This window comes from Mycotypha africana (genome assembly GCF_025528875.1).
Source record: "Mycotypha africana strain NRRL 2978 chromosome Unknown BDF20scaffold_9, whole genome shotgun sequence".
NCBI classification, from domain to species: Eukaryota; Fungi; Mucoromycota; class Mucoromycetes; order Mucorales; family Mycotyphaceae; genus Mycotypha; species Mycotypha africana.
In genome coordinates this window covers 1050301-1064826 of record NW_026515733.1, presented here as the reverse complement: position 1 = coordinate 1064826, position 14526 = coordinate 1050301, and the positions used below count along the sequence as shown (strand labels likewise).

At 38.1% G+C, this 14526-nt stretch overlaps 6 protein-coding genes across 6 annotated transcripts; 3 read left to right on the top strand and 3 right to left on the bottom strand.

The window, feature by feature from the left end:
• Window positions 1-736: 736 nt before the first annotated feature.
• BDF20DRAFT_915606 (uncharacterized protein) lies at window positions 737-2484 on the bottom strand (the record flags this gene model as incomplete). Its single annotated transcript, XM_053084339.1, has 2 exons — window positions 737-1025; window positions 1109-2484. The coding sequence occupies 2 exons, from the start codon at window positions 2482-2484 to the stop codon at window positions 737-739; spliced, it is 1665 nt and encodes a 554-aa protein (XP_052933620.1).
• A 1942-nt stretch (window positions 2485-4426) lies between these two features.
• Window positions 4427-5959, bottom strand: BDF20DRAFT_838132 (uncharacterized protein; the record flags this gene model as incomplete). Its single annotated transcript, XM_053079124.1, has 5 exons — window positions 4427-4647; window positions 4815-4947; window positions 5360-5459; window positions 5616-5785; window positions 5933-5959. The coding sequence occupies 5 exons, from the start codon at window positions 5957-5959 to the stop codon at window positions 4427-4429; spliced, it is 651 nt and encodes a 216-aa protein (XP_052933619.1).
• An 883-nt stretch (window positions 5960-6842) lies between these two features.
• Window positions 6843-7661, top strand: BDF20DRAFT_886848 (uncharacterized protein). The gene has a single exon (XM_053082007.1). It carries the CDS (start codon window positions 7203-7205, stop codon window positions 7479-7481), a length of 279 nt encoding a protein of 92 aa, XP_052933618.1. The 5' UTR covers window positions 6843-7202; the 3' UTR covers window positions 7482-7661.
• Window positions 7662-8298: 637 nt separating this feature from the next.
• Window positions 8299-10045, top strand: BDF20DRAFT_825402 (uncharacterized protein; the record flags this gene model as incomplete). Its single annotated transcript, XM_053077974.1, has 4 exons — window positions 8299-8385; window positions 8545-9116; window positions 9213-9281; window positions 9367-10045. 4 exons carry the CDS (start codon window positions 8299-8301, stop codon window positions 10043-10045), a joined length of 1407 nt encoding a protein of 468 aa, XP_052933617.1.
• Window positions 10046-10782: 737 nt separating this feature from the next.
• On the top strand, window positions 10783-12066 carry BDF20DRAFT_907414 (uncharacterized protein; the record flags this gene model as incomplete). The annotated part of the gene is made up of 3 exons (XM_053083380.1): window positions 10783-10831; window positions 10917-11405; window positions 11612-12066. 3 exons carry the CDS (start codon window positions 10783-10785, stop codon window positions 12064-12066), a joined length of 993 nt encoding a protein of 330 aa, XP_052933616.1.
• A 1991-nt stretch (window positions 12067-14057) lies between these two features.
• Window positions 14058-14372, bottom strand: BDF20DRAFT_886821 (uncharacterized protein; the record flags this gene model as incomplete). The annotated part of the gene is made up of 1 exon (XM_053082006.1): window positions 14058-14372. A coding segment is annotated over one exon (288 nt), but the record flags the coding sequence as incomplete, so codon positions are not given.
• Between the last annotated feature and the right edge of the window lie 154 nt (window positions 14373-14526).

Genomic DNA, 14526 nt, shown 5'->3' with positions numbered 1-14526 from the left:
TGATACTTTTTAGACAAATATGGAAAAAAATGATATTTCTATCTTTCTACAAAACAGATCACAATGCAAAAGAAAGTAAAACTGATTCTGGAGAGATTGTTCTAGCAGTAGGAATCCCTGGATAATCGTTTCTTTTCCCTTATGCGTTCATTATCTGCCCGCACACATGTACTGGAGAGAGATTTCTTTTTGAAATAGTGATGTCCACTTTGTGAATGATAAGTTACTTACAGCACTTAAAAGCTTTCATTTTATTTTATTTTATTTTTGGTTGCTTTTATAACACTAGAAAAATAGGACACCCATTTTTTGATTTATCAGCATTTTTTCCGTTCGATAACAATCTTGTTATTGATCTGTTGGGAATTTAGCAAATCGAACCTACCATATTTAGCTGCATTGTAATGTGTCTTTATTCAAGAAAGAAATCTTATATGTACAAAATGATGATATACGGAAAAAAACACATAAAAGAACGTGCCTTTTCTGGTTTTCTAAATTGAAGAGTGTGAATGAAATGATATACAAACAAAAAACTGAAAATAATGGAGAATGGGGGATATACATGAGTTTTAACAAGATAGTGCTAGAATGGCTTTGAGAACGTGAACAGAAGGATGACTGATATGGTGAATTCTTTTTTTTTTTTTTAACAAGGCTTTTTCTAGGTTTCTTTTTTTTGGTTTCTCTGTGTTTGAGTTTTTTGAGCTTAGCATAGTGTTGATGGCGATAATCATTATACATGTACGGAAACAGGCGTGGAGACAGTAGTGGCATTGTTCATACTAGCCGCTTCTTCTTCTTCCTCTTCAACATTGTTCAGAACCCATCCGACCTTCCAGGGTTTACCACATGTCCAATATTTGGGGCTGCAGACAAAGTTTTCGATATCTTCGTCAGGGTCCACATAACCGTCAGGGCGGTTTCTACGCATCGCTTCGATATGTTGCAATGCCTTTCTTTTCTCTTCCTTGCAAAAGACCCAACGACAATGACGGCAAACACAGCCGCCACTTTTATTATATCTATTTTTCGTTGAAGAAGATATGGATTAGTAAAGTGTGTCTTTCTAATTTGATACAATAAAAGGGGGAAAGGATTACTTTACCTTAATCCACATTTATTGCAAAGATATACAAAAGGCTTTCCTTTATCGTTGAATGCTTGACTAGCAGGGAATGGCCAATCGAAAGCTTTACGCATACAACCATCAGAAGCCTCTTGACAAGCTTGACAAGGTCCTTTAACACGCGAAGGACGACCTGAGGAGACACCATGGCTTGATTGGCGACGGGGGGTGGTGGGTATCTTTTTGAAACGTTTTGTTTGATGCTGATCTTCATTGGCACTCGTGTTTTCTTGCCCTGAATAAAACGAAGGGTATTGTTCATGTTCTATCCATGTAGGATGTTGTTGTTGATTAGGATAGATGACATTTGCTGGAGCTGTAGCTGCAGGAGGAGGACCATAATGATGATACTGGTGGTTATTTTCTTGATAATGTTGAATATCGTCCGATGAATCTATTGTGTGATGATCTGCTGTAGCAGTAGGAGTAGTCGTCGTAGCGGCGTTGGCGGTGTGGGTGGTGGTGGTGGTGGTGGTGGTAGTGATGATGTTACTGTGTTCAGAAGAAGCACTGCTACGACGGTGCGATCGAGGAATTTCAATAATACTAGCGGCACGCGTACGTTTTCGACGTAACAAGCGTGGTTGTAATAATGACGCTTCTTGTTGTTGCTGCTGTTGTTGTTGTTGCTGTAAAGTACGGGCATGAGCGACCCTTTTACGGAGAGCTGATAAGAGGGATTGCCCACAGATCACTTCTGATGTACATTTAAAGTCACATGCATCTCCGCAATCTGGACAGGTTTGATTGGAAGATGGAGACCGGCTAATCCCTTTTTGAGCAGGATTCATCATCATCGGCACTGTTTCCGCTACTGCATTAGCGGTAGTACTACTGCTAATAATTGTTGACTGATGATTGTTGCTATTATGAGGTAGTACATTCAGTTGAAATACGATACTTTTGTCAAATAAAGACGCCTGGAACGGGTCCAGAACAACTGAAGGAGATTTGTAAGGAACAGATTTTCTACGGTGACGCTGCTGCTGTTGTTGGCGTGCTTGTTGGGAAAATGATATAAGAGGGCGGACATAACTATGCGAATACGATCTATTTTTATTGTAATTTGGACGAATATTGATTTGTTGATCTTTCATGTAAGACTGCTTGGGCGATAAAGATAAAGAAGGTGTGGAAAGCGATTCCTCATCATCTTCTTCTGAATCATGTAATAGCTCAGGGGGAGTAGGCAGCTGTGGTTGCTGCGAAGAGGTGGATAACAACTTATTGCCGGATCCTGCTACCGAGTGATCAATAGACTCAAATAGGCGTTTCACTGCAGGAAGACGTTCTTCTCTTTTACTACTTTGCGAATTCATATGGAAATTTGGCAAAGCAGAGGATGTAAAATTCATATTGTTGGTATAAGTAATTGATCTGGAGAGAAGATAAGCACAAGCTTTTGTGTCAGTTTCGTTAACAGTTTTATAGTCAAAGCATACGAATCCAACGATAGTTACAAATAATAGCTTTTGATTTCTGCTGCTATCTCTACAGCAAAAGTAAGGCAGTAAAGAAAGAGATGTGAAAAGGAGAGCAAAAAGTGCGAGAATTGATTCGGCCTTGCGCGTTCAGTTTCCCTCTTTATTTAAAAGAGAAAATCGGATAAGTTCGGATTTTGTAAAGGGGGAAACCTCAAGCTGAGACATTTTTATTTAATCATTTTTGTGGCGGATCAAAATAGAAAAGAAGAAAAAGTTGTGTGTATGTGGGCCCGCATCGCATGAACCCCGAAAAAAGAACTTGAATCATTCACGTATGAATAATATTAAGATGTGCATCAATTTGGAAAGTGATATAAAGCGCACATAGTCGAATTCATAAGTAACTGATTTTCTACAGCTACTACTATAATCCTACAATTTCAAAGGTACCTTAGCTATTGAGGTAAGGCAGAAAGAAGTCCTAGCTGCATAGATCAAATCACTGAAACAATTGATAGTTGCTTGCTCTTGGATCAGATTTGAAAAACATCATGTTATAAAGCCTCAGGATTCTAGCCAATGTTGATTTGAGATGACTACCCTATTACTAACAAATCTTGATTCAGTTTATGCATATAGACATACAAACATGCTTTAATTTGGCTTACTTTCACTACATGATGTCTTTAGACGATGCATTACTCATGAATAGTGTGAATGGTTGAATACTCTCACAGAAGATCCCTGCCCTTAATGGTAAAGGTCATACACAACATTTCTCTTTTTATTAGGGCAAAATTTGTAAATTTAAGAAAATCAGGAATTGTCTGATCGTTTTATTATTTTTTTATCCTCCGAACGGGAAGATGTAGGGAAAAAAGTTGTCTTGGAAGCCCAAACACTCACGCACATACACACAGCGAAGAACCATCGATAATTTAGCCGAAAATCAGACCCCTACCTTCGCCCCCACTAATTTCCTTGAGTTTAGATTGAGGTGTCAACCGTAAGTACAAGCTTTTCACGTTAGTGTCAAATTTTGGTGAATAAATTCTTTTACAGCAGCTGTTAAAAAAAAGCTTGGATTTATAACTCTCTGCGATGAATCTCTCGTGTTCAGCAATATTTCCTTTTTAACGGTTTTATGTATACTTCTCTAGTCCAACAACAGATCGAAAAAGTACTTACATTGAACCCCGCAAGGAAATGACGTTGATATACCATAAGCACTTTCTCAAAAGTCAAATTTGTTATTTTTGGCACTCAAAACTTTCTAGTAACCATTATGTGATTCCACTGTTGTAGGTATGGCATCAAACAATATCAAAAATTCACCATCTTGGCGGACAAATGAACTTTAATTTTTGTGCTTGATAATACCGTTGACTGTCAAGTGGTTCATAGGCAAGGAATTGTGACATTTTAGCACGTTTCTTTTTCGGCTTTTTTTGTCAAACACTGGTAATCTATTTTTTTTGGAAGCTGTATCTGTTTGTGTTAAAAACTGCTGAAAATTTGAAAAACTGTGTCCGTTGAGACAACCTTAACAAACATAGTCATTTGTAGATATATATATACCTTTTGATGCTTTCATTCCCATATCATTTGATAAAGATCATAACTCTATTTTCCATTATTACATGCCCGCTGGTGAATCTGCTCACGATAGAGTCCAGGGTGATAGTTACTGATTATCAACTAACTATGAATAAAGCATATATAATTCAAAGAGTCATTATGGTATATTTAAACGTATGAAACAGTAGTATAAGCTGTGGAAGATCTTGCTCGATCAAAAAAGACAACTTCGAAAAATGGATTTGGGCAGACCGCTGTATTCATCTCTTCTCACAGAAAATGAATGTTAAGCTTCCTAAGGCTGTTGAAGCGGCTGGTATATATTCCATATGATATGGCTTATAGATCCTAAAAAAATGGATAGCCAATGGGACGAAAATACTGGAACGTTTATTTCCTTGCAGTAGAGGGCTTCTCCGAACACGCAAAGGTTTTGCAAACTTTGTTTTTGAAATACAGGCATTGTTTTTCTGTGAACGCACTCCTCTCGTATTTCAGCGTACAATAATGAAAGAGCTAAGGAGACGTATCTATAACTTCGTCTTAATTACTACTATGACATCTTGAGTTTCGACATCTCCTATAATTAACCTACCGAATATCGCAGGTTTGGTCACCTCGAATTTTTTTTTTTTTGTCTATCTGCTTCTTCAGTGACAAACCATATCAAGGACTCAATGTACCTGAATAGATCAGACTGCTTTTCCAGCTGTTCAAGTTTTTGCTGCTATTCTGACAGGTCTGTGCTAACGAAAAATCAGTATCTTTGTCCAAATCCCACCAAGTTTGTAGCAACTCGATCTGCACGATTATTACCTGAAAACATGAATTACGTTGTTTTTTGAGTAAACTTCATTTCTACCAGAAGCTACAATGCTTTTTTCACTGTGATTGTCCGTGTGTATCTGTAAGTTATACGGCCGCTGTTCTCACTTTTTTAAAAATAGTTCTCTATTCCAAGTTATCCTATCACCCCTGATTTGATAGTATCGCCAGCAGAGTTTCACTTGTTACTCAAAAACAGTTCATCAGGAATTACGTAGTATTCCCTTATAGCATTACCCCTCTCATTTCTATTTTCATTGAGAGAACAGTAGCAGCATACACGCCAATTCATCTGTTAAACCAGTTTTTCTCGATAGTAACGACATTATCAATCTTAGTTGATTCTGAATCGATAATACTCAAAGCTAGGGCTTGATCTTTATATTTTCATAGTCAACAATACCTCTCTTTTACGAGAGCTTGTAAAACTCTCTGCTTTAACAGTGATGGCACGAATGCATCCAAAAATCACAATGATATTCAGCCTCAATGAAAATCTCATGCTTGCGGGCAAATTTTATGATCTTGTCAAAGAAGTAAAAGTCTCTGAGTGGTTACTGGTAACCCTTTATTAGGCGATACTACGCTTCTTGTTCTGTTCCAGTCATTGCAGTTGAAAGAGAATGTTGGCTCATATCCGCTTCAACCTGCAGACTGACCATCGACAATCTTTCCTGTCTTTGCAGCTTCCTAACCATTTTCGGTCGCCACTTCCGTATTGTACACTTTCACTGAACGATTTAATTCTAGTATTATTCTCGTCAATGATTAGACAAAGACTATATAAAGTACAGGTCGAAATGGTTGCATTGCTCTTTCCTTCTCTTTTCTAAAAAAGGGCACCGGTAACCTCAACATTTTTTGTTCATCGCTCTTATGTCCTGTATAAACATATGCTGATGCTGGCTATTATACATGTGTTTTAGTGTTATAATTCGCTTCCTTTTTTTTCTAACTCATGGTTTCTCCTGTTTACCTGGTTGCTCGAACTTCCCACTTCCATATGTATATGACGTTCCTTTTCTTGCTAGATACAATACATGCGCTCACAGCCGATGGCTGTGATACCTTTTAATTAAGAGATATAAAGAAATGAATAAGGTTGCCAAAAGCCCTCAATAATACTATCTTTTCTGTCAAATGTTTCATTCTGCTCAACACTAACTTTTGACTATTACACTTCATATGTAAGTATTACAGCATTTCTTATATTTTCTTGTTTGCGCCTCTTCACCTAATAGCATATACAATTATCATATTTTAATGGTCTGTCTTGAAATTGAGTCGCATAGTTCATATGCTCTATCAGTATTATTCTGGTAGAATGCAGTGTAATTAATAAGCATATCTCAATTCTACTTGCGCAAAAATTCATTTACTGTCAAGAATCTTTAAATGTTCCTATCAGTATAACTGTTTGAGTACTGTACTCACTTGTGAAGCAGTATAGAAGCAAAAACTAAGCTTGTTCATAATCATAGCTTAATTAGTGGCCAGTATTCTTAAACGCAGTTTTCTGACAGACAAAATAATTAACGAAAAGCGGCCAGTGTTTTTTTCCGAAGCCGAATAGTGCTCTTGGAAACACTTAGGAAGTCCCTCAATGCGGCAATAGAAATCAAGGATATCGGGGAAATTAAGGAGCCGACTGAGGTGATACCTCTTAACACATCCCCTGGCCATGCTAAGAGTCTCTGAATTTGTCAGCACTATGTAAATTTACAGTCAAGTTGATCAACCTAGAATAACAACGCAGCACGAGTAGCTTTGAATTTTTCACTTTGTACGCATATTACTGCTGTTGCTAATGGAGGACTGCAAAAAATTTTCTTAGGGATGATATATAGCAACGCATCACGCGAAAAGATGATCTTCAAGAAAATATGTTTGCAAATTTGCTATGAGTCGCTTCTTCATTAATAGCTCCCTCATCCGTGCTTTATTAAATTATGTGCCGTTAACACTTTCCAATTCTTCTTTGCCTGTCGTCCTGTTTCTACATCAACTAGACTACTTGTAAATAGCACTTATCCGTCTTCATCTCTCAAGGCATCAATGATGGCTGTTCAGATCATCACGTCTATGCACTTCTGAATCTAGAGTATCTATTCATTCAATTGCATTTTCGTAGGCACTTTGGGTGAGCATTTCTCAAGAGGATGAAAGCACTATGAGGATTCGGCCTTCTTTTACTTAAAGACATACATCGCCATGAAGATCGCTTGAATTGGATTATAACAATAAGGATGACTTGTTCATTGATAAAGATGCATATTTTGATGCTTCTACTGATCTTATTAGACAAAGTCATATTTACTCGTCGATATTTATTTTTAAGCTATCTTATATTAAACACTTTACAATATTCTGAAATAGCAACCATATTCCTTATTTTGTATCAAGTGCCTCACTTTATTCCATACTTTAATCGACACGTGAATTGCTTTAGACACTCGATGCAAAAATATGGAATATATTTCCTTTCCTTACTGACCTCGCTTGGAGATCACAATGCGACGAATTAAAAATTTAAAAGTGCGACGCTATTTTGAGAAAGATCTAGTCTCATTAGCATGTTGCCCAGGCTTTTAGATGCCCAGCTAGGCAACAGTGAGCATTCGCTACTAGGGAAATCTAAGGGGAAGAGCAAACAAACAAAAAAGAAATAAAAAGGCCTGTTATTCATGTCTATTGTTCCGTTATTGATTATTTCTTGATTTTATCGATGCAAGTCTTATACTAAATCGGAAACTCTTATATTCTAATGGCATGATGACGGCATTGTTTGGCTTTTTAGTCTAAACAATAGCGCATTTGAGCTTATTACTTTGTTTAATAAAACTTTAGATCAAAAATGCTTAAATTAGCAGCAGAACTCAGTATTGTAAATAGGCTTAGACAAAACACAGACAGACAGAACAAAGAAAAGCTATTTTTAACAACGGAAAACCAGGTACTAAAAATCAAGATGCCCTTCTTAAGTAACAAAGTCGTAATCCTCGTCTGTCTTTAACCAAGTAGCTTACTCCTTATATTGCCTTCCTTTCTTATATCTCCTTTCATATGAGAAACATATAGAGAAAGAAAGCATTGGCGACCACCCTTCCCTCCTCTACCCCTTTTTTCCAACACAAACAATAATAACCTTTTACCTTTTTTTGATTTAACTCAGTCGAATCTTGGAAGTATTTTTTTTGTTGGTATTTTCAACTCTCTTTTCTTTTTTATTTTTTCTTTTTGTGTCTCGTTGTTAATCCTTCAACTTTATCCAAAAGCTGACTCAACTTCAGTCTATTCCTACTTTTCAATCTAGGACTTAGACGTATACAGAAAACAAAGAGAATGGCACAACCACAGCAACATCCTTATGTTCAGCATACGCAACCGCCCCCTCCACCAAAGCATTTGGAAGGACCAGTAGGTTCACCGGTACCCACTTATTCCAATACAAATCAGAAAATAAATCCAGCATATAGTAACAGTCTCAAGACCAATTATAATATTAATAATTTCAATAATCCCTCCCCTCGGCCGCAATATCTACATCCTCAACAACAACAACAGCAACAACAGCAACCGTTGCCACAGCAGCACCAATTTCAATATTCCAGTCCAATGAGTAATCACTCAGCCCCATCCTTACATTTAAATCGACAGTCTTCTCCCATGATGAATGGCTTTGATAATTCAAAAACACCACCACTACCATCTGCAGCAGCTTCGCCTGCTAGTACGACCCGTGCTAGTTCGGTAATGAACCTATCTGTCCATAGTACAGCAGCGAGCGATCAGCTCTTGGACCACTCTCATTTAAAACCTGGCACAAAGGCTTCCTTATTATCCTATAATCAAACGATCAATATGTACAGAGAGAATGCTAAAAAGACGAACAGCCCTGATATACAATGTGATTTTGCGATTTTCATGGTAGAAGCAGCTAAGCCGATAACAGATGATGAAGAGACCCGTTGGGAATATCTTGCAGAAGCCGAAAAACTCTTAAAGCAGCTGGCTGCTCGTGGTCATGCTGAATCACAATATTATTTAGGAAATTTGTATGCATCCGGTTTATTAAGTAAGAAAGGGAAGAATGAATTCGATAAAGCTTTTCCGTTGTTTGTGCAAGCTACCAAACATCATCATGCTGATGCAGCTTACAGGTAATGCAAAAAGAAGTTTAGAAGACTAGGCTTAGATGCACCGAATAGAGAGAATTTTTGCGTCCATATGCTGATATATAAGCCTTCCTATTGTAGAGCTGCTAAATGTTATGAAGATGGTTTAGGCTGCAGAAGAGATTATGCTAAAGCCGTCCAATTTTACAGGTAAAATCTCTTCTCCTCTTGATACTCCCTCCTCCTATATTTTTACTTTCGGCTTAATCAACAAATAACCCAAATCTATATATAGAAAAGCGTCCACTTTAAATCACCCTGGAGCTATGTATAGATTAGGAGTTGCAGAAGTCAATGGCGAGCTTGGTATTTCAAAAAATCCTCGAGATGGAGTAAAGTGGCTTAAACGATCTGCTGAAGCAGCTACAAAAGAATACCCACACGCTATACACGAACTAGCTTTATTACATGAAAGAGGTATCACAAACGTCGTCTTTGTCGATCTACCTTATGCCGTCTCCCTCTATGCTCAAGCGGCCGAACTAGGTTATGCACCCTCCGCCTTTAGATTGGGAGAATGTTATGAATATGGTAAACTGGAATGCAAGCCTGATCCAGCCCTTTCCATTCATTATTACACAATAGCTGCTCAGCAAGGGCATCGAGAAGCCTGTTTCGCGTTAACAGCATGGTATTTAGTGGGATCACCTCAGGTGTTACCCCAATCAGATGAAGATGCCTATTTATGGGCTCGACGTGCTGCAGAGAAAGAATTACCAAAAGCAGAATACGCTATTGGATACTTTACTGAAGTAGGCATTGGCGTAGCCAAGAATCCAGCAGAGGCAATGGAATGGTATAAAAAAGCAGCAGAACATGGTGATAAAAGAGCCATCCAGCGTTTACAGGGGAAACATGTAGAACCCAAGTCAAAAAAGAAAGGTGGATCACAAGATGACTGTACTATTATGTAAAAAAGAAATAAAGGGAGAAAATCAAGTATTTAGAAGACATACAGAATAAAAGTAAAAAAAAAAAAAGAAAAAAAAAAAGGCTTATTAGTCTATGTTGCCCTTTTCGAATGACGGATAACTACAGCAACAGCAGCAGAGCCTTTATTTGATAGACAGTACGGGGATGATGTGTTATATACTTGACGTGATGTACAAGCATTACACAAGTTACGGTATAACTAATCTCGAGATTATTAAAATGCTGTCTTATTGGCTGGCTCTGAATAAATTTTACCTTTATACATTTGCAATGGCTGTACAGAGTTGTATATTTTTCCTTAAAAAAATGCGCAAATGCATGTACACCAATAAAGCTTAAACTGATTTTTCGATTCCAAATCATTATCTATACGAAAATGAATGGACGTGCTAACTTTATCTGATCCTGGACACACATACAGCTAGGAACATCAAGGAACCCTTTCCCAATTTTGATTGGACAAGCTTCTGCTTTGTAATAGGCAGCAACAGTATGATTGGATTATTGTATTTGATCGCTCAGAATCTTAGTAAGTTCGGATGCAGAAAGCTGATGGGCTTATATTTTTAAAGACCTACAGTCCTGTCCAACACTTTTGCTCTTATTTAATCATCGATAATTTGATTTTTTTCTATAAATGTTTTCCTCTTCTTTCCGAATCTTTTCTTCTTCGCGTGTTCCTTTAATTCGAAGAAACTTCACAACTTCAATTTTCAATATGGCCCCTCAACATCGTCAAGTTGCTGTTATCGGTTCTGGACCAGCTGGTAAGTTTCTGTCAGATATGTATGTTTGGAAGAGAGTAGGATAGTAGCTGATAAAGGTTGTATTTTTGTTGTAAAAAATGTACAGGTCACACTGCCGCTATTTATCTTGCTCGTGCCAAGTTGAACCCCATCATGTTTGAGGGTATGATGGCCAACGGTTTTGCTCCTGGAGGCCAACTCACCACAACCACCGATGTTGAAAATTTTCCTGGTTTCCCCAAGGGTATCCTTGGTGGCGAACTGATGGACAAGATGCGTGAACAATCAGAAAACTGCGGTACCACCATCGAAACCGAAACCATCAGTAAACTCGACTGTTCTTCTCGTCCTTTCAAGATTTGGCGTGAAGGTTCTGAAGGAAATGAGGAGCCCACTGATACTGCTGATGCCGTTGTCATCGCCACTGGTGCTTCTGCCAAGCGTATGTACTTACCTGGTGAAGACAAGTACTGGCAAAATGGTATTTCTGCTTGTGCTGTCTGTGACGGTGCTGTGCCTATTTTCAGAAACAAGCCTTTAGTTGTCATTGGTGGTGGTGACTCTGCTGCCGAGGAAGCTATTTATCTCACTAAATGTAAGTTCTACTTTGCTTAATAACTCAGTGGCGGGGTTGGGGGTCAGGACATCAGGGAGGAAATAAGCAGGGAAAGAATATATTTCAACTGGACGTATAAAGGATGTGTTGTTGTGATGCATAGTTGGTTGCTATGAATGTGTCAATGAGCCAAAGTAGGATAAAAGAGTTTGTGACTAATATGCATTATTAATTTTGTTAAATAGACGGTTCTATTGTTCACGTCCTTGTTCGTCGTGACGTCCTTCGTGCCAGTAAAGTTATGGCTAACCGTTTGTTAAATCACCCTAAGGTTAAAGTTCATTTTAATACATCTCCTACTGAAGCCATTGGTGACGGCAATCTTCTTACAGCTGTTGCCACCAAGAATAACGCTACTGGTGAAGTCGGTCAGATTGAAGCTTCCGGTCTCTTCTACGCCATCGGACATATCCCTGCTACTGATTTGGTTAAGGGACATGTTGAATTAGATGAAACTGGCTACATTAAGACAGTTCCTGGATCCTCTGAAACTTCTGTTCCTGGTCTTTTCGCTGCTGGTGATGTTCAAGATAAGCGTTACCGCCAAGCCATTACCTCCGCCGGCTCCGGTTGTATGGCAGCTCTTGATGCTGAACGTTATTTGAGTGAACTTGAAGCTGAGCAACAGAAGACGATATGAATCGATAAGGAAGATAAGCCTAGACTTTAGAAAAAAGGGAAATGATATTTATATGAGGCAACCATCATAGAAAAGTTTCAACGAATAGAGAGCTAGGTTTATTAAAATTGATCGTACATCTTTTTTTTTATTTTTCTTAAACAACTTCCTTTTAATTCTTGTATTGTAATTTACTTATACATAGTTTAATCCTTTATGTATTTCTGCTTTTTGATTTCCTTTATATACAAACTTTATCTATACATATTTTACCCAAATCATTAACCCATGTCAATCCTACTTTGATGATCATGAATGAATAAAATCCCTTTGGTATTGTTTCTAAATGTTAATATTGTATTATATGCATTGTACAGTTTCGTCTGTTTCTGTACTTGGCTTTCAGCAGACAGTGATATAGCACTTCTGTTTGCCTTGCTCAATTTGTGTGCGGTGAAACCTATTTGTCCTACCAGCGTCAACGAAAGATGAACGTCCAAAATTCTTCTGAAACATTGTTAGTGTCTGGAAACCATTGCGAAATTGTCGTTGAGAGGAACGAATAAAATAATAGTCAGAAGCTTTTTTTTTTTTTTTTTTTTTTTTTTTGCATAAACTTCGCTCTGACTGAATTTCTTCTGACGCTCTAGAAGGAATGTGGTTCCTGCTTTTCCTTTAAAACATCATATGAAGCAACAGTAAAATGTACAATCAACTCTTCATGCAATAGTTAATGGATTAGTCATACTATTCTTTCTGTTTTTATCGATAAACCTAAATTAAGGCATATATACTCCTATGTATGGGTGGATAAGCGAAAAAGTTTGCTATTCCTGCCAAAAAATAATGTACTGCACAGTACCAGTCTCGGTTGTAACATTTAGCATTTCTTTTGTGGTTTTATGATAATGTTAAAAATGGAAGCGAAGCAACTGGCTGTACTTAAGCCAGTGAAAAACTTCCTGTTTAAGTTTGAATTTCCTGATAAAAACACGTTTTCGTAAACAAGTACATGTTACTTGCTAGTTGCACAGTCTTTACAATTACAGTTTTTTAGCTTTGGGTTTAGACGAAGCCGCAATATAACTAGACGAAAAAAGTAAATTTTTGAGATCATTAAGTTATAGTTTCAGGATCAAACTCCACAAAAATTGAGACGCTTACCTGTAAAAATCAAACCAGCTTCGTGCTGGCGATTAGAGGATGATGTTTAATTGGTTGTTGCGGGTGATTTTGGTTTTCTAGAAAACTCCGCAGGTCTTCCCGTTGACTTCCAGATCGAAACGCTAATTGTCAACATGTTTTTAGCAGCGTTGACGTCCCGGTTCCAAAGTATCGAACAGGTTTTGCAGGCAAGGATACTTTGGCCGGGAACTGTCTTCAATGCTTCAAGATTGTTGGAACGACAATTATTGCATATTCGAGAAGTTAGGTATTCATCAATGGTTAATACGAGCAAATCGCCAGCAGCCTCTCTTCGCTTCAAGGCACGCCAAAGAACTCCCACGACACCAGTCTTATGGCCTTTGATGGGCACTGCACTCTTCCCGAACATGCCATTACCAACTACAATCAAAGGGATCTTTTTAGTGTCGCCTACACTAAAGGGTTCAGGCTTCCACTTGTTCTTCAGGGGATTACTGTAGAAAGCATGAGTTCTATCAATATTTCTGCGAATAGTGGATGAATTGCTTATCATTTAAAAACCTTACCTCTCTTTCTTAGCGAGAACATCGCTTACTTCTCTCGCATCTGCTTCTTCCTTCTCTTCTGGAACCTTTTGCTTCTTCTTCTTCTTCTTTTTACGTTTACAAAAGGCCATTCTGTCGGTATTCTTCTTTGGCCACTTGCTGCGATCTTTCTTCTTCTTCAACCTCAATTGCTTATTGTACTTTGTGGTTCCATTAATAAGCAAATTGACCATGTTGTCGGCAGCACGCTCCTGACCCTGGTATAAACGAAATCGTTCTTCAGCAGTTCTCTCGCCGTAAAAAGAGAACAAGGCTTCCAAGTGCTGCAATATATATTGTACATGACGGTCATGTTGTTCGATAATAGAAGTTTTGGCGGTTGGTATGCCACTTTCGATCATTTGAATTGTGCCTGCTTTCTTCTTTTCCAGCTTTGCAGCGTATCTGGTACTTCCGGTCATATGATAATATTCCTTGGTAGAGCAGCTGCGTATTTGATGTTTGTTATGATCTAGACCGATTGCCGCTGTGAAGACAGATCTTCGCCCTGGATCAAGGAAAGCGGGTCTGTAATTGTCTTGTACTTCGTCATAAGAAAAATCTTCCAAAGTCAAGGTGTGATTATGAATGGTCATGTCTTCTTTTGTTTTCTTTTTGCGGCTGAACAAAAAGTCTACAGTAAAGCCGTCCGACCTAACCATGTTTCGAAACATTACATCAGAACTTTCCTTCAAAGCGGTTAGACTATGACAGAAGCAAAAATAGGGGTGTGTTTACTATTAGGCATAAT

What these genes read in the sequence shown, in the direction of transcription:
- BDF20DRAFT_886848 (XM_053082007.1), top strand. Translation starts at nt 7,203, where the DNA reads ATGACTTGTTCATTGATAAAGATGCATATTTTGATGCTTCTACTGATC.